Raw genomic sequence first — 24,677 nt, forward strand, 5'->3', positions numbered from 1 at the left:
TTTTTATCTCAAAAAGCTCTAGGACGAGAATGCGCAACATACAGACGGGGCGGAAACTCTTACGTCAGCAGTAATCAACTACGGACGATCTCTTTATTCTCAAAAAGCTTGACGAAATATTGCAATCGTGATAACAGAACACGCGATTATCAAATCAAGTGTTAAAATTAATGCTAAACTTCAATGCAAAGTTTCATCATTTAAACCAACGATTTATTAAAATCGTTTAAAGCAACACTTGATAACTTCATCAAGTGTTAGCCTTGGCGCTTTGAATTATCAAATTTTGAATACCCAGTTAAACACAAAATTTGCAAACGTACGATCCTTAAATTGTATATTCAGAAAGAGATAACATATTTTGTTTCAAATACCAAGCTTTATCCGGAGGAGAAATAAAAACTTGAATATCAAATCAAAAATACTTCGAACAAAATCAGTCTTTTAGCCGATAATTCCAAGCAAACCCACTTGCCTAAAAATATCCTGACTGTACTTCTTATGTCAGTTCTTAGATGTTTGCAACGCGTTCGTAAATGTAATGCTCTGAAGTGTTTTCTGTAACGCCAAGGAATGGGCGTAAAAAAGCACTATTTTTTTCCACCCCGAAAACGTTTTCTTGTCATGTGAACAGGAAGGGGAAATTATACAATGCTGAAACATTTCCCAGCGAACCGTGGAAATACTGTCCTATAAACAGCCATTAAGCGCGCAGTATCAAAAAAGGCTTGTCGATGCTTGATAAACAAATAAAAAGTACTTTAACAGAATGCATAGCAATCTTCTGGAAAGACGATTATTGTCAAGCTGAAAATTATTTAACCACGTGACAAGTCTGTGTATTCATCAATTGATGTCTTAAGACGATTGATATTTCATCTGTATATGGTAAACACATCATTTTAATCTTTGAGAAACTCGCATGTGAAAATCGTGTGTTGAAATTAAAAGCATTCTCAAATTTAAAGATTTTATTTGATAAGTGCACAAGCGAAGTAACTTTTTTACAATCTTATTTCTGTTATGACTCTGTTTATAGAAAATTTTAGCCACCGTAGTGGAGTCACATGTCAGTGTGAATTGCACCGCCACGTTTGGATGACTGTATCTTGAGCACCCTCGTACCCAGGAATTTTGACTTTTTGATAAGAGAAATCTTGATAAAGATCGCAAAATGTTGTTAAAAAGTAAGTTATTTTATTTTCAAGATACAACCAGAAAACAAACATTAAACACAAGGGTAAGATAGCTTCGAAAAACGATTTTACTAATTCTAACAAAACAGCAAAAAATCTCAGGATTTGAATTTTAACCAATCTGGAGGACCTAAGTTTTTAAATTTTCAGAAGTCGCCATGTTGTCCCACAAGTATCAAAACAATCCGTCGGCCATGAAATACTGAACCAATATGGTATACTAAGCTGTATGTCAACTTGAAACAAGAAAATTTGAGAGAACTTTTTTTTTAATGAAACGAAAAAAAAAAAAGAAAAAAAGAAAATTTACAAATAAATATTTTTCCGTTTTGTGTTTAAGATGAAGCAGTTTGGTTTCCACGCTCTGGCTTTTTAATTTCTTGAATACGGTCGGGATTTTAAGTATAACACTTATTGTCCAAACAAAGTCATTTTTCAAAATACCTTCACATTAAGAGTGGGGATTACTCTGTGATTCGATTTCTTGGAATTGCGTTGTAACTGCTTTTCCGCCTTTTATACAGATCCTTTGGATGTGTGTTGATAAACAAGTACGAATAGATAGCAGAAACCAGGAAGAAAAACACAAAAAAAATCTTATAAAATATCAAAAACAAGATGCTTTTGGTAGATTCCGTTGTTTTGATTCTCCCCTCGTACTTTAAATACTTTACTCCAACGAATAAAAAGCATACATCCCAAAAAAAATTCAACAACATCACAATAACCCAACCAGCTGAACCATCTATCCGGTCGGAATGCGTGCTGGAACCGATCAAAATGGCGGATATAATGACGGTCGGGGTGGTTTTATTGAAAATCATAACAGCAAGCATAAGTTTTGTGTTCGAATGCGGATTGTCCTTGAGAAATGCATACATGGCTGTTATTATTGTGATGGCTACATCGAGCTACAAAAAAAAAATATAGCAGAAACTTTTATGACAACGGTCAAATATAATTGCGTCTATAATTTCTTTACGGAGGGGAAATCGAGTATCATAACACCTCCAACATAATATAGTGGAAGTATCGGAGATCGAAACCATAAAGTAATTGAGAATGCCATTGCTAAGTAACACACATTTTACAGGGACTTTAGATAGTGTACAGTTAACTTTTCTATATCCAAAATTCTAATCTGTGCTTAGGTCAGTACATCCAATTTTCCCCAAAATTAGGGACATTGCTGGGGTAGAGCGCATTGTGAAAAGTGGAGTTAGCTCATTGTAGACGTTGTTTACTTATAGCCGACCACCCTGCCAACGTAAAAACAATTTTTTAGCCTACAAACTGCAGAATACTGAAAATGTGATTCTGTTACGCCGTTAAGCGAAATAGTGACCAATCAGCAATTTCCATAAACATGAGGTCCAGGTTTGCAGAACATTCTAATTATTATTTAATGAGGTGAAAGAACAATGCATTCAATCTCGTCCCCAGGGCTCTTCTTTAATGATATTTTCAAACAAAGAAAAAGCAAACAAACTGCCCATTTAAATTTAAAACTCACAACTTTGTATTTGTTATAGAAAAACCTGAAGCCATAAGACATCGCTTAAAAACTTTTTTAATTTGATATACAAATCGGAAATAAAAACTAATTTCTTCCTGTTTGTAAACTCCACATACAACTAAAACCTTTTTGTACTTTCACACCACACATAAACATAATCCTTTATTTATTACTTACAATCGCCAACCAAGCAAATATTTTGACGAGTAGAACCAAGTAAGATTTTTTGCCAGACATTTGAATGTGTTGTCTTTCCTCGTTGTTAGAAGCTTCAAACATCTTTCAGATTTGATGACAAAGTTTTCTCTATACAAAGATGCTTTTTAATTACGCTACACTTCAGCTTAATGGGGCGCTATTGTTCATAGAGTTATATCATTATTAAAAAAAAAGTTTAAGTACAAAGCTTATTATTAAAAATTGCTTTTGTGTTCTTTGGCCTTGTTGCTATCGTAAATACGTGTCTTGTAACACGAGACGTGAAAAAAAAACACAGAAAATCACATACAACACTTATATGTTTGTACAGGTTAGGGCTTATATTCCCTCAACACTTTTTATTAGAATAATTTTATAGGAACAACGAAGCTGGGAATGGCTGAAAAATAAACACGAAGTAAAAGAACAAATTCAGTTAAACGCGTGAGAAAAAAGAACACCTCGAGCCAAATTGTAAACGTTAAATGTGTTATTTTAAGACCTACAGTAATAAATAATATACAATAATCATAAAATTTCTAATCGTTAAAGTTTGAACATTTCGAAGTTAAAATTTACTTACACGACAAACAATATGCTCGACTTGAATTTGCAACAACGATTTTTAATTAAAACGCGCGTAATTAATTTCGTGTTGGAATGCTGGAAAACAATAATGCAATTATCATCCTTGACGTTTAATAGCAATTTGGTTAAACTTTCAGCTTTCCGTAATTGTTTAAAGGTATACAATATCTTTTCCCACTAGAGAAATAGTTTTCGCGAGAGTAAAATCTAAAAATGTCAGCAAATTTTTAGCCGTGCAATGTTTTATGCTCCTAAAACAATTTTTAAAAAAAACTTTTAAACGCTATAAAGACACAGCAATCCAACGAGAGCGGCAACAAAAATTTAATCAATCGGTTTGAGTTTCTAAAAAAAGATATGGGTGTAATTTCTTTACGTCAGAAATAGTGGAGGGAGTGGAAATAGTTGGAGCTTTCTGTCAGAAAGTATTTCTAAACTGTTATATTTAGTGAATTTGTTTCTTGTCTTCTTCTTTCTTCTATGTCCTTTCGATTTATAAAAACAGTGTTTTATTTATCTTAGGCGAGGCAAATGACTTTAAAGTTATTTGCTTTAATCCCTTTATGTTAAAATGAACAGGGGGAGGCGGGACGACATGTTTTGCTACCATTTTAGAAAAAAATTAAAAAAACAGGGGGTTTTCTTACAGTAGAACGACTTCACATTTGAAAATATATAGTGCACGACACAAAAAAACTGATTTTTTTTCCTTGAGATGCATTTTCTTAAAAATACTTCACATTTTCCCACTGACAGTCAATGATTCCATAAATATAGCACGTAAGCTTTGTAGAAAACCTAAACCTATTAAAAACTAAAAAGAAATTGCCCTGGCAAATGCGCCATCAAAACATGGTTAAAACGCGCTAAAGTACCCTATTTTGACAAATTGACCTCCCCCAAAAATATTAACAACCAAAAATGCGTTTGACAGTCGTTGAATATTAAAATACTATCCTTTGCAAAGTGGAAATAACAAAAATTAGAAAAAATAGAAAAACCTTACCCCTGGCAAATGCACTTCAAAGTTGATACACTTCGCAACTTTTTTTAATAATCAACGTAAATAGAGAATTTCCAAGATAAAAACGCTTTATTTTCGCGTCGTTATCACAAGAACTTTCTTTTTTCTACTAATTTGAAATTCAAATGTTCATATTTTTAGTTTCGTGCGAGAGATTAACCAAATTGCATTCTCGTTGGAGATATAGGCATCGAAAAATCTTGTTTTATACTTCTATTTTGTTTCATACTACGATTATCTACGAATTGTACATTAACGAAGTTATGTTTTCACAGAAGATAATAAGAAAAGAGGGGGTTCATCGCTGTTTTTTTAAAAAAATCAGAGTTTGTCAATTTTACCCATCCCCTGGTAAACTTAAAGCATAGACTTCCACCCTTATACAATTAAAACAAACAAACAGACTGGAGACTAACTTGCGCAGGAAAAAATTCTTCTGCAGCGCAAAATTTTCTGTGAAGATTTTTGTAAAGAAGAGAAAGCGCTAGAAACTTTATCACAGACCATGCGGGTTTTATTATTATATAACGAAAACGTCACACGTAATTATATTTCATTGTTTTTTTAACAAATCAAAATACCGCATTTATGCAGTCAGAGGGTTAGGGAATGAATAAACGCGAAAAAAACGAAAAACAAAATGTCGCTCCGTGAAAACATTATACGCGACCACAAAAGGAATGTTTGTTCCTTATGACATTTTTGCAGGCTTCTTTTTAATTTCCCAAATTTCAATCTGTATAAATAAAGAGTAGGGAGGGATGGGGGTAGAGAAGGGTAGGTGGATTTTACGAATTTATAATACGGGGTAGGTTGAAATGGGTGACAAAAGTTTCCCGAAATTTGGTGTTGCTCATCCACCACTACAATTAGGCATAAATAACATGAGAAGTATTGAACAAAAAAGCATTCGTTTCGCAAATACGTATCGCAGAAACCCAAAAAGGTTGCTGTTGACCCAACAATTTTGGTCAACATTAAAAATCCACAATGACTAAAAATTAGTTTAGGCATTTGATATGAAAAATTGAGCTCTGTAAAATTATACTTTTCAGAGCAAATCGCATAATAAGTTTCGCAAAAGTTGAATAATCTAAAGAAAGGTTCCGCAATTTTTAATCGTGAAAAGATTTCAAACTTTTAAAGAGTAAGCCCATATTCGAGTTAAAAGTCAATAAGGTTCAAGCTTAGTGTATTTTACTTAATCCTTGATCCTTATGTTGCCACTTTCCCATGGTAATATACAAAATGCAAAATCTCCTCTTAAAAAAAACTCCAACCGCAAACATTAGCTTCGCATTTGAATTATTGGAGAGGGGCGTTAATTAAAAACAATTAAGTACGATTGTTACACATATTGCAAAAGAACAGCAGTGGTTAGATGAAGAACTGTACAAGCGAAAACAAAAATTTGTTACGCTGGAAATAAAACATAAAAAAAATCAAACTACAGAATGTTTTGTAACTGTCTACTTATTACTAGAAATAAATGTAAATATACTAAAAATTCTAATTAACGCCCCTTTAGCATAAAATATGTGATTGGCGTCTAATAAAGAAGGGCGTTAAATGGAAAGGGGGCGTTTAATACGGCTTTTGATGTTTTACGGTGGGAGTTTATTGGAGAGAGGCGTTAAATAGAGAGTGGGCGTTAAATACATTTTAGGCCTATCGCAAAAATAAGTTCTGCAAAAACGCATTTTTTAAGGTAACTCCCCCAAAAAAATACTGTTATTAGTACTCAATTTAAAGTAAACTCAATCATATAAAACAATATTTCTAAAATGTTAGACCGAAGGATATTGATTAGTAACTTACATTAACCCTTAGATGCCGAACAAGGTAAAAATATTTGCCGTAACTGGTGACCACTCAATATTAAGAAAAAAAACAAAGGCCCCATAAGAAAGAAAATTTAATATACATTTAAGCAGTGTCAAACTCGTGGAAGGGAGATATGGCCAGAAGTTCTTGACCAAAAATTTACAAATTTAGAGCTTTTTTTCAAAAAAAAATACTATGGCGCGAAAAGGTTAAAAACATAAAAGAGAGAAAAATCAAGAATGAACAATCTGATGCAACAAGTGAAGGAGAAACATGATAAATTACAACTAATCACATGGTTGATTTAGAAAGTAGAAAACTTCCTTTTCAGTGTTCTCTATTTCAGATTATTAGGTAGCTCATTGTTTGTAGGATAGCTAGTCTGTGTTCCAGGTCTACTAACTGAAATCGAGGCTATATCAACAGCTCTTTTAATCATTTCTTTGAACTCCAGTTCCGGTTTTTTAGCAATACAGAAGGCTAGTGTTCCAACAAAACAATCACCAGCGCCCTAAAAAGAAAAGAAAATAATATTATGAACGTACAAATTTGTAGTCGCGCGAACAAATCTGTTGTCACGCGAACAAACCTGTTGTCGCGCGCACAAATCCATTGTCGCGCGCACATACTTTGGTACTATTTTAAAGAAAGCACTCACACATCAATGTATAACAATTTCATTTTATTTCCATTTATTAAAATCAAAATCTTCACAATATTTAAGTGCTTAATTTGAGCGCATTTAAAATTTGACTAGTATACGAAATTCATCGTCATCATTATTATTTTGTACTCTGTTGTGTATAATATTGTAAATGTGAATTGATTTTTAAATATGATATAAATATAAAGATTATTTTTTGATTCTATTCTCCCCTCAACCAAACAAACAAACAAACAAACAAACAATTATGACAATGCTGAGGCTCATCCAGCCTCACACTTTTTCTTATAACTTTACATCTTTTTTGGTCGACTCTTGAAAATACAACCTGTTATATATGTAAAAGTTACATTTGCACTGAATTATCAACTGAAAAGAAATTAAGGGACTTTAAAGACCATGATGGTTTTTATAAATTCTATTCAAGGTATTATCTTAAGTTTAAACAGTTCGAGTCTCGGTATTGTTATAAGTATTCTTCCAAAACAACAATTTATGTGCTCACACAGGCACCTATCACACAGGTACCTATCACAATCGTTAACTGTTAATCCAGATGATTAACTTCATGCCTTAAAGACAAAAAATATATCTAAATTTACAATTTTTAAGAATTAACTGATGTTCCTTTAGCTTTGATGAATTGGATCGAGTTTGATCTTCGCATAATATAACTGATGTTATACTATAAGACAAGAAATTTTCGCGGTTTTGCAGTCGGTTTAAAAAAGATGCGAAATTAAAATGCCGCGAAAAATACATTTTTAGCGAACCGCGAAATTAAAATGCATCAAAAAAAACCCAGAAAAGACCAGACCAATGAAAAAATAGATCGTCCCGTTTCAGAATTTCTCAACCAAGGAAAATTTGGGCTCTGGTATAAAAGTTTTTCAAGGTCAAATAATCGTATGGATCGAAACTTGAAAAAAAAACAAAATAAAATATTTAAAAAAGTTTTTCTTTGCAGCATAAGATAAATGATTAAAACATTAGCTACAACTTTAAAAATCTAATCCATTACTATTATATTTTTCTCCTCACTTTTCTTTTTTGCGAATTTCGTAATTATGATTTAACCGCGAAATTAAAATGCCGCAAAATGCAATTTTGACTAAAAAAGAACGAAATTAAAATGCCCGCGAAAATTTCTTGTAAGTAATAGAATTTTCAGTTTGAAAATAACAACAGGGAGTCTACATGTTCTTAACTAACCGTGGTATCAACAGCCTTATTGACTGCTGACTCATCAGGACGAACTTGTTGGACATCGTCATATCCTTTAGTTCCGAACATTGCACCTTTTGCACCAAGTGTTAAAACAACGCGCTCAGGTCCCATACCCAACAATGTTCGCACAGCTTGTTGGCATTCTTCCGGAGAAGAGACGTTACATTTCGTTAGTATTTCAGCCTGAAAAGAGATACATTTTGATGCATTAGACCTAATTTTTGGATAGGTAGTTTGAACATTAAAAAGAAACCCATGATCTAAAAATCAAACTTTTGTATAACCCCTTTTTTCCTTGCAAAACTTTATCTTAGTCTCAATCAACACAAATTTTACGCTGGTTGTTGTTGCCAAGTAATCTGAGATGAAAAGAGATCGTGTAATGTATCGTTTGTACTCATAAGCTATCCCAAATTAAAACAACATAGAACAGTTGTAGCATGTCATAAAAGAAAAAAGAAAAAAATGGGAGCAATGAATATTTGCTTTTGTAGCGCTTTTTCTGCAGCCATCTAAACTTAAAATATAAAGTACCACACATTCTGTTAGAAGTTTCTTATAGCCCAACAAACATACATATCTTCTGATTTAAACTTAGATTTTTTGTCATAAGTAAATCCCAAACTCTAAAAGTGGCCGTTTCAACTTACTATCTGCCTGGGTTTGCAGATAAGCTAATATTGTGCATTATATCCACTACTTCAAATTATATTCTTATGTCACAGATACAGATTAATTAACCAACATGACTACTCTCACTTCTACACTGCTAAGGTATCTAATGTTGGACTATCTTATTCAAAACCTCTAGCTACTGTATTAACTCTATTCACCAATTCTCTTTCTTGGAGCAGTCTACAACCTACCTACCATTCGTAAACCTCATTTTCAGTCACACCGAACTGAGATATCCAATACCCTTGTCACTAAATGTCGTATTTGTTTTCTTTGAGTCTTGATTAATTATGTCATAAAAATTTCTGTGGGAATGTAAACAACGTTTATCCAGAAACAAACCCTCCAATAATAATTTAATACATCCAGTAGTTTGTAATTTCGTACTAAATAAAACTGCCGTCTTTAGAAGATAATCGAATTGATTAACGCCTTGGTCTTTCTCATAAAGTTCATATAAGAGTCGCTGCATTTATGAACGCCAGCCTTAATAAACTATCTATTGTGGAAATAAATTGAAGATCTTATCACCTATCAACTTACTTCGGTTTCATTGCAGCACAGTATTGAGGAGTTTTGAAGAAATTCAATTGGTAAATTGTCAACAGCTGGTGCAGGATTGAATATCGTTGTTACTAAAAACAAAACCATTTTGCAATTTCCATATTTGTACAGGACATTCAAGCTTTTATGGTTTGATTTTATCTCTTGGTTTGTTTTTATAACAGCACCCTAATGCAGAAAACACATTTCAAAAAAGACACTAAAATCTTTTGTTTTCTTTATTAAGTTTTGGTTTCAATTTTAAGCTGGTAGATATTAGGAGTTTTCCAGGATTATACAGTTCTCATAACCTGACGCTAAATAACCCGTACCTAAAAAATTAAACTTAAAAATGAAAAATAAATAATTTTATTTTCAAATAGCTATTCAATTTTTATTTCAAGGTTAAATAGTTAATATCGTTAGATATTTAAATTGTCCATTTAAAAAAAATGTCGCATTCCAACCCTTAGTAGATCCCATTTACCAAAACAGTGACTCCAGCCCTGAGAAACTTTTGTTTACTCATGATTTAACAATTTAAGTACTGAAATTTTCTGCGTTACTTACTATCAAAATATTGCAGGTAATATCTCCATTTTTCTGGACTTCCCCTTATTTTAGCTAACTATTCCCTGTTTACTGGACTGGACGTCATATGGACACTGTATGTACATATGGACACTGTATGTACAGATAGGACAAACAAGTTTTCAGTTCAACAAGGCTCATACCTTTATTTTTTTTCGCTAACTTGATTCCAGATAAAGTAACATCAAGATCGATTTCAAGCTGAAACAATACAACTTTAGAACCCCGAATCAATTCTTCAGCCTGTAACAGGTGTTGCTTAGTTAAGCAATCGTTAGCTCCTTTCACAATGACTATGCTGTTTTCCCCTGAAAACAAAGTAGCATGGTATGGCATACAGTGATGTCAGGGAAAGATTTGTTAGATTTGCATTAACATCATCAAGGTTGAGGTCACTACCAACTTGAATCTTGCTGAAAAATGTTTTGGAAAATGGAAAATGGAAAAATAAGTACATGAGAATTTCTAGGATTTTAACTCTGCAAATCAAGATTTGTCATAATAAAGAATAATTATTCTTTTCTATATATAAGTTGATACTAGCAAACAAAAAGTGGTGGCAAATACAATTGCATCCCAATTTTTTGTACTGACCAATTGTTTAAAAAATTAGGGCACTGGATTTCATATTATGCTCAGTAGAATATCACATAATTTTTTTAGCACACTTTGATTAACTATTTATCATATATCAGGTATTAGATATATACAGATGGAATGTAATTCATTTTATACGAGTATCCACATTAAGAATAACAATCACTTTTTCACATTTGGGAACCAGAATAAAACTGAATGAAAACGACAAAAAATATTAACCTTCGCTATTTACAGTGATGGGTGCGACACCAGTTGACATCTCTTTAACCACATGCAAATGATCTAAACAGATGTATGATATGCTTTTTTCACCCTATGTGACAGCAAGATACCAGACATAATGATTGTTGGAAATAGCATTAAGTGTGGTAATTCTCATACATCTTGCGAGACTAAAAACTCTAACTCCAGATTGCAAATTGTTTCATCAAAAGAACGCAAATTAAGTGAAAATATGTTGCTTTTGTGTAAATATTCAAATCTACATAATAATGGCCGTTGTCTGTATCTGCGCAAAATGGTACTACAAGTAGCAAGTTACAAGAAATGTGGTAAATAAAGGAAGGGCTGCGGATGTATCCACGGGTTACTGACTAGTGTACCCAATATCACGAAAATTCAGCAATATTCGTAATTTTAATGCTTGATAACCAGTACACTTAATGTATAATTTTGCTAGGTAGAAACACTCAGAGTTTAAATTCTATTATGTTGTTGTTATTAATTTTTGACACCTGTCTGAAATATCACGGTATCTTTAAAAAGGATGCTTTTTAAATCATTCAAACAAGGTAAATAAAATCTTTTGTACCTGTATTAACTTGAAGGGATTTAAAATTATTCATGTACATATCTCCAAAACTGTCATCACCAATCTGTTAAGGAAAAAACATTAAATAAAAACTTGACATTCACTCCGTTTCATAGCCTATTATTGAAATTTTCCTGTTTCTGATTCTGATAAAAAAGTATTAATTGAACAAAAAAACTGATTGAAGTAATCTCTTCGGTTTACACATTGTGATAGTGCATATGAAAATCTAAAAACGGCAAAATTTCAAGTTCTTGATCCTATAAGAAAGTAACAATGCATACATAATTGCTTGATTAGTGTTATGAAAAATAAAAGGGGCTCAAATTAGAAATATAAAAGTAGTTTGCTAAACTTTGACAATCGTAGAGAAAAAAATATCTTTGCGGCTGTTGTCTAGCACTGGGGGGATATTCATTCATTCGTTTTGACTGATTAATGGTTACTTTGTTGCAATAGCCATTAAAGAAAAAGTTGGGATAATTTTAAATTACTGGTATAATGATTTTGCAAAGACAGTAATTTGAATCACAATTTGCGAATTAGGACTTGCTAATTTGAACAATAATAAAATATTGTTTGACCATTTTGTCTAACTAAGTATGACCACTGTTTGTAGATACAATGTGCACATCAAAAGAAAAGATTGATTGAAGTCTCATTGTTGTTAGATTTTTTAAAACAAGATTTCTATGTATGTATAATCTAAGTTCAACACACCTTTAATAGTTCTTATTTACTTATAACAAAGTCATTTATGTCATCAAACAAGGTCAATGGTAACAAATTTCCTTTAAATTCACCAACTTATTCTTACAGAATTGAATTTTCGCAAAATATTAGAATTTGCCAGCTTCACGAAATTAATTCTCCCAATTTTTTCTTAACTAATTTTTTTGCAACAATTATTCGCAAGAGTTTTAATATTCTTTATATTACTTACACATCCAATCATAGCAGTACGTGCACCTAATTTTGCAGCCATAACACACTGGTTGGCACCTTTTCCTCCACAACCCATTGCAAACTTTGATCCACATATTGTTTCACCAGCCTTAGGAAATCTATGCACATAACTGTAAACAAAAAAAGATTTAAATGACAATTGGGAGAAACATTGTTAGGATAGATCTGTGAAGTTTGTGATATTGATTATAGTAGAATTGTTGCAACAGTTATAACTAAACTAACTGGAATTTCTTAGTATCCATAAGAAAATGAAAAGGCAAAGAGAAGAACACTTTGGATTGGGGTTTATAAGATTATTCATGTAATTCTCAATGCTCTTACGCCTCTACCTGTACACATTAGAACAAACAGTTTTTAATAAAGCAATAGAGCTAAAAATAGGTAGAGAATAAGAAAAATTGTAAAGCTAAAATTTTACCGACTTTATCTCTTTTCTTGAAAAACAACAAGCTACAAGAAACTTCAACTAAAAGGCAAAACAGTTTCAGGCTAAAGATGTGAAGAAAAAAGAACACATTGAGGGAAAGTCAAATTTATTGGTTATGTTCACCAGCAGTACAATGCTTACAAAATGTGCTTCTAAAGCCAAATTTGTAATTTTACATCTGACTATGGTTTTTGGTTTATCAGTCTTCACCAGGAGAACAAAGCATTCAAAGTCTGCCTCTAAAATTTGTGTACATGCAATCTTTACAAACTTCTTGTGAAACCAGGTAGCTCAGCTATTATCTTATTATGTAGAATTGAAAACATCTTTGAATGCCCCCTATTGATAGGCCTGCCACTTAGTAATTATTATGAAAAAACGCTAAAATATAGTTAAATACTTTTTCTTTCATGTCAAATTTTAATATTTCTCTATTTATTAGAAATAATGTTCTCTATTGCATTACTCTTTCATCTTCTTTATTTATAAAAATATAACATTTTACTCTGGTAAATATTCATATTTACATTGATATAATAAAAAAACTTTTAAGAAGGCTTTAGTTCACTTTCCTATTTTTGTTTTAAATTTACCTCTAATTTCATAAACACATCTAAACATTAAGCTAAAATCAAAATACTATACATACAATATTGCGTAAAAGCACATACAGAAGTAAACTGGTATTTGGTTGTAATGAAGACTGTATAATTTTTGCTACTGGGTTTTGTTTTTACGGTCAAACCTTTCTGGTCTTTAAGGCAGTGAGCTTTTTACCATGTTTAATATTAATTTCTCCGTGTGCCACTGTATAAGATGACCACTCCTTTATCCACCTCAGGGTTCGAATTAGCAGTTCGCAATTCGTGAATCGAAATGCCATTTTTGCGAATCAATTAGTGAAAAAAATGATAAAATTGCGAATCGAATATTTTTGTATCACTTTTTTGTCTTTTTTGTGATATTAAAAATTAATCATTCCTTATTTTTGTTTGTTGTGTTTCCCTTTAATTCTCATGTTTTGCTTGATTATTTTCTGCTGGGAGAAGAAATAATAACCCTTTCCGTTAGCGTATTTTACTTGGACATATTTAATGAATTTTCGACTGAACATACGTGAGCAAGTTTTGTAACATTTGCTTCTGAAAATATAAGAAATTGTTATTAAAACCTTATTTATCATTATAAATAGTTGCATAAAATATTTACATGTTAATTTATCATAAGGCCGTTGTTAAGACAAAATTATATAGTCAAAATGTTTTTTTTTTTGAAGTTTTCAGTTTCAATATCAGCAAATAGTTCAATTAACAGTTTTTAACAGGAAATAAGAAACAGTATTTTACTAAAAGACTCATGTTTGAAACAAACATATTGTTTATGAAAACCACTTTAATCAGTATACTGTATTTAACTTGCATTGTAATATTCACCAAAACTGGTTAAGAACCTCTAAAACAATAATTACATTTTGAATATTTTCTTACAGCATGCTATAAAAATAAACTTATTTTATTTTTGCAACATTATTAGCTCAAAAGCTCAGTTCTTGTGTTTGGGGTTTACAAGTTTAAACGTCCCCCACTTGTCTCAAACATAAAAAATAATAACACAGGAAAAAATAAAGTTCGCAGGTCACAAAAAAATACAAATTTTCATCGAAAAACAAATAGCTACTAATAAACAAGCCAATGGTAATTGATCTACGGTATTCCCAATCCACATCTTGATGGTGGTTTAGTTCGTTACAGAATGCTGAAAATTTTGCAACCAACTTTACTTTTCTAATTCGAACCCTGCCCAATATGCCTAAGGTGATTCATTTTCTTCCCATATTTCATATTTCAAGCTGTTGTCAAACCCAAACAAATCATTTAGGTAACTTGGAAGGGAAGCTACTTTTAAATTATATGCATTATTTGTGGGAGCCCTTTTAGCTTTAAAAATTATGCAAAGAGCTTATGCATTAAATGATGCATTTGATAAAAAGCTTCATATGAGCACTCATTTATGCTCATCCTTTCTAATTTACATTGGCACTCACCAACAAGGAAGAACCTCTTATTTTCTCTGTAAATTTAACTATCGTCTGTGCATGACAGAAAACAAAATATAAATTACCAACATGAAGTTCAATTTTGTTGATGTGAAAAACAATTTTGCCGACATAAAGCAGGAAAATGCTTTTTCACTTAGAACCTATAGTGTGGCATCAACCTTTATTGCCATGCCATAACTAAGTTGTATTGTAAAACGAGTTTAAAAAACCTAAAAATCTTTTTGTATGTTTCTGACTTTTATTAACCATGTTCAGCCCACTGAATTTGTACATTTTCTAAAAACCCACTCTTTGCTTATCTGTGTTGGATAACGTATTTTAAAACATTTCTGGCAGCTTACAGAAAACCCAGAAAATATGCCGAAGTACATGCTTTTTGTAAAAGTAAATCACTCAAAATTTCAAAAAAAAAATAAATTATAAAATTTACTTTGTGAAATTGATTTTGTAAAATATATTTAACACAAATTTTATATGCAAGCTCAAAAGCACAAAACTATTGAAATTTGTTTTCAATATTTTTTTAGTACAATTAGAAATAATAATAATAATTGCTCTATTTTTTAATAACAAAATACAACTTTGCAATGTTGTTTATGGTGATTATATGGTGATTATAAAAGACAAAACAAAACCGAAAAAATATATATGCATATTTCTTTTATTATCCTGACTGCAATATATTAAATCTTCCGAACAGAATTCTCAATGCAATAGACAACACTGCTGAAAACTAAGCACCAGACTTCGAATGTCGTAAAAAAAGTATATCATTATAAAACCAATCAAAATGTCATTGCCCAATTCCTTTATCAGTAGAGAAAAACTGCTGCCAAACCTGCTGTACTAATTAGGCGATTCTTCAAAGTAGGAGTACGATGGAATTAAGCACCTGACACCTGTGTAAAATGCTGAAGCCCTTGTTTATTTTGGTACTGATTGTTTTAATACCTTGTTTTTTGACTTAAATAAGGGATGGAAACCTTAAATGCTTTAAAAATGTCAAGAGAGAATGATGTAATTTTCAAGTAAGGATTCCTTTAGCCAAACTTAGATGCATTACGAAATGGTTGCTTACTGACATCAGCTCCAACAGAATTTCTGAAACAAATAGCCCCTCAACCATTACTCCCTGTGTTTAAACGTCACAGCAAATGGCTTCAACTTCTGTTGATCGAAACAGCAAAATATGCCATTGAGATTATGCTGTGATGTTAGCAGTTAAAAAGAATTAGCCACATATTGTACAATATAAACTGCAATATAAACTGTGTTAATAAAGAAAACTACCCAGCTTCTTTTATTTAAAACTAGCTAGCTACAACTGGTCAACTTAAAAAAGCTTTCTGCACCCCCTCTTTCTAGCTAGCTATATCTATCTTATACATAATAAAGAAAAGCTGATTTACTCTTTAAATGACATGTTCATGTGAACGTATGTTAATACTTTAAAGAAACATATACATGGACCTTCAGCATATATATTTTTATGGTGATTTAATTAAAAATACAAACCTAATAAGATCGACATTGCACGAGCCGATAACTAACACATCGTAATGTTTGTCCATTGTGATTTGCGTCTGGAATAGTAGAATGAGCACGTGACTGAAACTTTCGTTTTCCAACAAAATGGCGGTTCTTTGAAATTTGTCTTCATTAATCAGTTATTTTGTAAGTGAATTTTAGTCTCTTTTTCGAAAGGTTGAGGCAACCACGCTCGTGCAACGACAAGATGGAGTCTTCTGTCTTTATTTTTTCTTCTGTCTCTATTTTATTGCTATATTTTTTACTTATGCATAATTTACTCATAAAACCTTATTATTTTCCAAGACGTCCTTTCTTAGTGCCTAGGACAGTTAGAATTTCTTTTGTGGCCAAAAAAGGTTACATCCAACAAAAATGAGTGAAGTGGTATGGGACAAAAAAACTCTCCAAAAGCGTCTAAGGATAGCTATATTATGGTTAAGTGCTGTGCTCATTGACCTTAAAAAAGCTTTTGACACTGTTGATCATAAAATTTTGTTAAAAAAACTATGGTGTTTTGGCATCAGAGATGCTGCCTTTGGTTCGAGTCCTACTTAAAGGGCCGAATGCAGCTGACTCTTGTAAACGACACAGGATCAGATCTGCTTCATGAAGATGCTTTTGGGGTGCCGCAGGGATCTGTGTTGGGGTCCCTGCTCTTTCTTTTGTATATTGATGACTTAAAATCTGTCATCAATTCAAACTACCACCATCTATATGCAGATGATACAATAATTATTTCGTCTCATAAAAACTTGTCTCCCAGGTCGAGTTAGAACTTTCGCAAGTCGACCTCTGGCTGAATAATAACAAAATGACTATTAATACAGACAAAACTGAAACAATCTTTTTCGGCAACCACAGCCAGTTAAAAAAAGTTGAGAACAAAACTATCAACTATATGGGTATTCCTTTGAAGAGGAGCGAAAAAGTTAAATATCTTGGGGTAACATTTGATCAAAAAATGCAATGGGAAAAGCACATTAATGACATAAATAGAAAAATACTAATTAAATATTCTAAAATTAGAACAATTGCATCCTGTTTAACACCTCACACAAAAAACCTTTTAATTAATGCACTTGTCATGCCATATTTCAACTACTGCTCCTCGGCATGGGCTTGTGCCACCCAAGGTAGATTGGGAAAACTAGAAAACCGATTAAAATGTGTCCGTACCTTTCTTGGGAAAGAGAGGGAATATTCAATGAATAATTTACTCATCAAAAACGATGCCATATTAGTTTTCAAAGCCATGAATCACATTGCTCCTGATTACATGCGCTCAAAATTCCTTTTGACAAAAAACTGTCATAATCATCAAACAAGAGGAGCTTCAAAAAACAGGTTCACACTTCCCTTGGTCAACACGGAATTTGGCAAAAAAGCCTTCCCATTTAGAGCTGCAAAAGTGTGGAATAATCTTCCAGACCAAGTGACCTGTGATGGAAGTGTGCTTTCGTTTAAGACTTCCATCTCTAATGTATTTGGCAAATTCTAATGGAGATCACTTTTTAACTTTTTAATTTTTGTTTTTTATTCTTTTTCTTTTCAATTTTCACAGATTATAAATGTTACTATGTTTGATTGAGCTGAGGCAGTCTAAGGTTTATCATTTTTTGTTTCTTTTTTGTTCTAGTGGCCCCCAGTGGAAACAATCCACTAACTATAGGTTTTTGTGATTTTCTGGGCTAGCCACTTTAAATATTTATTATTATTATTATTATTATTATTATTATTATTATTATTATTATTATTATTATTATAATGCATAAGACAGATGTGCATATTTTACATATGGCTATCCTGGCAAATACTGAGTTAATTGTTATGGTTCTGAAGCAACAACACAAAAGCAAACAACAACAATGACATAATGTTAGAAGTATATTTCCCTTGTTTCATGTCATAACTACGCCCGAGTTTGGGGAAAGTGGGGGATGTCAGGTTTGGTATCAGGGGGGCCAAACCAGATAGGTGTGTTTCCATCCTTACCCTTAGTAAGACGTATCTCATGAAAATGTCCGCGTATCTCCTGGAAATGCTAACTTTCCTGGGGTGTAACTCTCGTGGAAACACCTGCATATCTCGTGGAAACGCAATCCTCTCAGCGAATCTCGTGGAACGCAACCCTCTCAGCGAATCTCGTGGAAATGCCTACATCTCAGCAAATCTCGTGGAAATGCCTACATCTCTGCAACTCGCTTGGAAATTGCTTACATTTCAGCGAATCTCGTGGAATCGCCCACACCTCAGCAAATCTCATGGAAATGCCTGTTAACAGTGCTTCTACCTCTGGACAAAAAACTTGACAATCGCAAGTAGCCAAATTTGGATCACCAAGAAAACCTTGAAGCAAGAGCACTGGTGTAAGCAAGCACGCATCTTTGATGCCAATTAATCCCTTCATCTTGCGTTGTAGATTGTTGCATGTTATATTTTGAGTATCGTTGCGAGTTCTAGTTCATTGTAGAAGAAACTCGGGGGGCTACATCAATTGGTATCGTATGCACTTGTCATGTGTCGCATGATGGTCGATTATCAAGTTAACATATGGGTTGTGGTTGATTGCAGGATTAGTTAATATGGTGACAGTTGTGGACAATAATGCCAGTGAAGTGATTGATTTACATAAAAGAAAAATATATATTAAAAGACTGAGTGGGTGGGCAAACGAAACTATTAGCAATATGTGATGATGAAAACTAGTTGACTTTAGCTGCTCCCATTTTATAGGTAGGAAAGGCAATCTCAGGGGCCTGGATCTACAACAGTATTGGTTAGTTACCTTACCTTACCACTTTAAATATTTATTATTAATATTATTATTATTGTTGTTGTTGTTATTGTTATTATTATAAGGGCCCCTAGTGTTCATGCCCTGTGACCGCCCTTTTCACTAGTCTACCATTCTAGATTTGGAAGAACATTGGGTTTCTAAAGTATATCCTTCAATCATGCTAGTAGCCATCGTTGTTGACACTTGAATGCTGAATGCAATTAAAGCCAAGCCTCTCAACAAGGTATAAGTACTTACTTCAGGAACGGCAATTAACCTGTGGTGAACTGTTGGTCCACCACCATGAATAACACCATGTCTATTATTTCATCCCCAGGAGGTACCATGGTTTATTAATGGAGTCACAGAGTATGTTATATGCTCATGTATGTGTTGAGCAGACCTAAGTAGGACATGTTACAAATACCTGTTACAAATACCTGCACACATACACAAGTGGTTAATATTCCCCAAAGAATAGGCATTTCTATGGTTGTTTTTCCTTTACTGAAAATAGGGTTTTGAGCGCGAAATTTAATAAGAAACACATGCAAAGCACATGTAAACAAAACGACGATGTAAACAAACTTGGGGGTGAAGCACGTCCAAATAAAACGTTTGTAATTTATTGCATCAACTCCATTCATAATATTCTCTGTGGATGCGGGGGAATTAACAAAACCAAGAGATACAGTGGCTATACTCCCACACCACAAGTGAACAAAGGGGCAGCCAACGGATGTAAAGGGGTGGGTAAATGAAGAACTCATTTACTGTACACTCAACAGTGCACAGCAACAACCTAAAAGTGAATACTCCAACAGGTACATCCTGCTCTTCCAGAGTCTTGTCAACACTGACTGAAAAAAGGGTGTGTGCATGTGAAGTATACCAACTCCCTAAGGGAGGTATCACCTATGAATTATCTCGCAGGCATATATTAATGCATGTACATACACATACATTACAATGAAAAGACACCTGTGTGTGCACTCCACCTTGGAGGAGACTCAATGGTAGAGGTCACACCCACAGATCAAAAACAACACAATATGGTGGACTGAACAGTAAACAATACACAAGATACAGCACACACAACAATGGTGCAATAAATATGGCACCAGCATTCTCCACAGCTTCTAGTTGTTTAAGTTTTATTGAAAAGGTGAATTGGTTCAGAGCTTTCGAGACAGCTTTTGAAACATCTGAAGTGTTTGCCATGTTGAAATGAAATAAATTAGAAGCACGATTCAAAAAATCGGTCTTACCATAATAAAATAATTGTGCTATAGCATATACGCTTATCTTAGTTCAAAGGACCATGGATCAACATATTTATTTTCAGTTATTGTGAAATTGCTCTGTAAAAAATCAACCAATCACAACGATGTAGTCAGAATTTGACTGCAGGTCCGCCCTGTCTCTCTTCTTTGTTAGAGCGTACTAAAAAAAGCAGGGTAGAAAAAGTGGGACAACAACAGCAGGTTGGTTGGTTGTGTGCATATCTTAATGTTGGTAAAATTGGGAAAGAATGAAGACTGTGTTACAAAGTTGATCACAAATATTGGTATTTTAATATTATTTGATGAACTATGCTAGATACTCCTTCAAATTTTATCATCTTTAAATTTAAATAACTTGTCACAAAGAGGCTTCCTTAAAAAAAGGTTCTTATGTCAAATTTACACATGAAGTTTTTTTCCAATGATTAAATAACACGGAAATGAGGCTATAGCTGTATAAGAATTTTTCTATGCCACACCCTATATAGTCAAACCTTTAGCCATGAAAAATTGGTCAGATTATACCAGGGCTTCTGCCGAGTCAGGGAAATCAGGGAAAGTCAGGGAATTTTATCTGTGGTCAGGGAAAGTCAGGAAAAAAGACCCATTTTGGGGGAAAGTCAGGGAATTTTTTATCTTTTAACTTGACTTGGACTGATAGAACTTTATTTCTATAAATTCAAAATTTGCAAATGCAAAGTTGCATGCCTTATTAATGTTATGCCAAGTTTCTCAGTGGAACTAACATACCCTTGACCATTTTATTTAGTATATGGATTAAAGACCTTGTTAGTTATGTTGCAACAAATACGGTTTAAATGGTTTTAGTTAATTTATTTTCTGTTTGGCTGTAGAATTTCTTTAAAAAGTTAGGGAAAGTCAGGGAATTTGACCTCAAAAGGTCAGGGGAAGTCAGGAAATTTGATACCATATTTTCAGTGGAAACCCTGTACACATGTAACCATTCTATAGAAACCGCGCACTGAACATTGCCTATCTTTCCATAAAAGCAATCAGTTTCACAGCCGAGTTACCCAAATACATCAGGCCAGTCCCAGCAAGTCCCAACAATGCTTTTACAACATTTTCATTGCAACATTGTCATTTTAACATTTGCAAAAAAAAAAAAAAAAAAATTAGGGGCAAAAGCAATTCAATAAAATATTTGATTTGTTCTATGTAGAGTGATTTGCAGCACCAACATTTGAATCACACATTGATAATTTTTACCTGCTAATTAAGAATTAGGATTATTATTATTTTCAGAAGAACTGATTTCCACAGAGACTGTTATTTCATGTTTCTTATTAATTTGTAGGTAATGTTTTGTTAGACACAAAAATAAAATTTATTTTACCAGTTGATGGAGTTGTGATAGAACATTCATGTCCAGTGCAGAAGACTTTAAGAAAGAAGGCTATAAAAGTGTGAATTGATCCAGCATAGGAAAAGGATTGATATGATGTTGTGCTTGCATTAGCAGGACCGTCATTAATAACAGTTTTATTAGGAACTGAAGAGACTACCTGGATAAATAATAGTAATAATAATAATAATACTTTTTTTTTCAGAATTTTTAGAATTTTTTTGTTACATAGCATCAGTAATACAATTGCATTATATTTGCGTCTGTGGCTTTAAACAAGAAGAAGCGAGTTTTGATCTTCATAAGCAAAGAAAATGTCTGTGAGTACACGTTTTCTATTGGTTGCAAAACTATGTTGATATGCAATGTATTAGATAACTGTTCATGCAAAAAACCTTGCAAAATATTGTGTCTTATCAAGCAATATTTGTGCGTGCAATATAGGAGTATTACTATGTTGCCTCGTAAATTTTCCAGGATGATAGAAAAGCAAAGAAAACATCCATCCTGGATCTATCAAAATTTGTTGATAAAGCAATCAGAGTGAAATTTAGTGGTGGAAGAGAAGGTAAGCAAATTCAGCAGAGTTGTGATGGTCACTCAGTACTGTAAACAGAAATCCAGGCTAGCCCCCCCCCCCCCGCCCCCTCACACACACACACACACACCATTTTGTTGGGGTAGTTTCCCTCCAAAAAAAACTCCACTCTACTCGTGGACTAAAAATAATGTACCCTCCCTATCCCCCTCACTCTTTTGTGGTGTTAATTTTCATGTAGTCTCCCGCTCATCACGAAGACCTGTAAACCTTCATATTGATGCACATTTTTGTTTCTAGTTGCTGGCGTGTTGAAAGGATATGACCATCTGTTGAATATAGTGTTAGATAATTGTACTGAATTTATTCGAGGTAGGTGAATGCACCTTGTATTTTGTTATTTATTTATCTAAAATGTCTTAAATATGTCTGTTGACATTTCTTGAGAGTTAATAGTTTTTATTATTGCGTTTTGAAAATAGATCGATCTTATTTATGTTAAAGGCTTGATTATTTTCCAAGTCTCATATAATGAGGGTTGTTTTTAACGTTTTTATAAAATTTCTTCTAAATTACCCTTAAAACCTAAATTCTAAAATCTCATTAAATAATAAAATTTCGAAGCTGCTGCATTCTTCTGATCTTTTATAAAGTAAAAGATCAGATAATTTTTTTTTTATCTACCCGTGCTGCTTGTTACTTCAATTGATCTTATGTGCACAATTATAGATCCTGAGGACCCGTACAAACTCTCTGATGAAACACGAACGTTAGGCATTGTGGTTTGTCGAGGTACTGCTGTGGTTCTAATATGTCCTGTTGATGGAATGGAAGCGATTGCTAACCCTTTCTTACAACAGGAATAGTGCAAAATGTTTTGGAGACGATGTTATTAAAAGGTAGCCTTGGAAAGCTCATTTCGAGATGAATTGTGTTGTGAATGGACAAAATATAAAGTTGCGTTGCAAGCTAGTTGTTGTTATCTGAGGATTTTATTTATACAAATTTTAACACGTTTTTAAGTTTTTTTCTTTGAGAGTCAGGAATGGATTTTAAATTTGAGTTTTTTCGGATTATTAAAAGATTTTTGCGAAATTTTTTTGGGATAGACTAATTTCTATGAAGTTATCCAATCCTTACTTATTCCGAGAATTTTTGTTCTTTTGATTTATGCCTTGTTTTAAAAGGGAAACAAAGTAAAGAACAATGATTGTAGTTTACAGAAAGAGAAACACAAATCGTTTTTTAAAAAGAGGGAAAAAAAATCAATTTTCACAACAAATAATTTTCGCGGGAACTAATTTTTGCAATATTGACAAAAGCGCGCGAAATTCGTCAAAATAAATTCACTTAAGGTGTACAATTTCAAAACAAAAAACGTTTGCATTTACGTTGTGTTTTAAGAAAGTAAACAAATTAAAGAATAAAACATTTGGCTTCTCATGATGATATAAATTCAACGATTGTTGTCGCCTACGGAAAAGGTTTATTGTACATTATTTATAATTTTACTGCGTACAATGTTCACTCTATATTTCGTTTTTATTCATCAAGTTTCTCCAAAACCCTAGCTTAAAGTATCCCTTCCTCAAAGTAGAAATGACGTAGTTTTATTTTTGTCATTTTAAAATAATTGTTTTGTAAAGCTTATGTAAACTGGTTAAAATTTGTTCTTTCTTATAAAACACAAGGAGAGTGGTGAATGTAAGCCTGGCAATCGCCGGGAAAAAAGATTTCCAAATTTTTTTCTTACAAAAAGAGTCATATTTTCAGCTCAAGAAAATTATAGTTACATATTTACACATTTTTTTTTATAAAAAGCCCCATTTTTTGAGACCATGTTTTAAGTTGCAAAGGTAATAACCGTTTAACATGCGATTTGCTTTGCATAACCCTTTTATGGACACAATACTGGCATCGTGAACCACTTAGATTGTGTTCGTCAATAGTGAACTAAACTCAACAAGAAGCCCTGGGGGCTCTAAGAATTTCCGCTCGCTATTAAAATATTTGATGACAGCCTGATAATTCGTTGCGTTATCTTGCCAAACATTTTAAGAGGTTTGTAGCATGAAACTCTGAAGATAAAGCACACAAGTGACATTATATCTTACAACAAACGGAAACAAAAAGAAACGTGTCATAAGATACTCACATTTTAAAAGAAATTGCTAACAAAAAATACAGCCTGTCATTCATGGTTGAAAGTCTTGCGATTGAAACGTTTATGGTCTTAACGGCATTTAGTTGACAAAAAATCAAAATTTTAATG

General features: G+C 32.8%; 2 protein-coding genes across 6 annotated transcripts in view; one reads left to right on the plus strand and one right to left on the minus strand.

The window, feature by feature from the left end:
- LOC130657644 (U6 snRNA-associated Sm-like protein LSm7) overlaps positions 1 to 23,937 on the plus strand; it is a 92,079-nt gene extending 68,142 nt beyond the window's left edge. For 2 of the 5 annotated variants that reach the window (XM_057460648.1, XM_057460651.1), the window contains exons 2-5: positions 22,100 to 22,187; positions 22,345 to 22,435; positions 22,706 to 22,777; positions 23,135 to 23,937. In XM_057460648.1, the coding sequence (XP_057316631.1) occupies positions 22,182 to 22,187; positions 22,345 to 22,435; positions 22,706 to 22,777; positions 23,135 to 23,271 (306 nt within the window). In that variant the 5' untranslated portion in view covers positions 22,100 to 22,181 and the 3' untranslated portion in view covers positions 23,272 to 23,937. Of the gene's footprint in view, positions 1 to 16,571; positions 20,786 to 22,072; positions 22,189 to 22,344; positions 22,436 to 22,705; positions 22,778 to 23,134 lie in introns of those variants that run through there. The other 3 variants (XM_057460649.1, XM_057460650.1, XR_008985187.1) reach the window with 2 other exon arrangements.
- On the minus strand, positions 1,178 to 16,576 carry LOC130657040 (ribokinase-like; the record flags this gene model as incomplete). Its single annotated transcript, XM_057460002.1, has 10 exons — positions 1,178 to 2,107; positions 2,890 to 3,018; positions 3,494 to 6,857; positions 8,223 to 8,420; positions 9,456 to 9,547; positions 10,190 to 10,354; positions 10,866 to 10,928; positions 11,458 to 11,521; positions 12,401 to 12,533; positions 16,428 to 16,576. Coding segments are annotated over 8 exons (1,038 nt in total), but the record flags the coding sequence as incomplete, so codon positions are not given.
- Positions 23,938 to 24,677: the final 740 nt, after the last annotated feature.

Source organism: Hydractinia symbiolongicarpus, chromosome 9 (assembly GCF_029227915.1).
Source record: "Hydractinia symbiolongicarpus strain clone_291-10 chromosome 9, HSymV2.1, whole genome shotgun sequence".
In the NCBI taxonomy this organism is placed as follows: domain Eukaryota; kingdom Metazoa; phylum Cnidaria; class Hydrozoa; order Anthoathecata; family Hydractiniidae; genus Hydractinia; species Hydractinia symbiolongicarpus.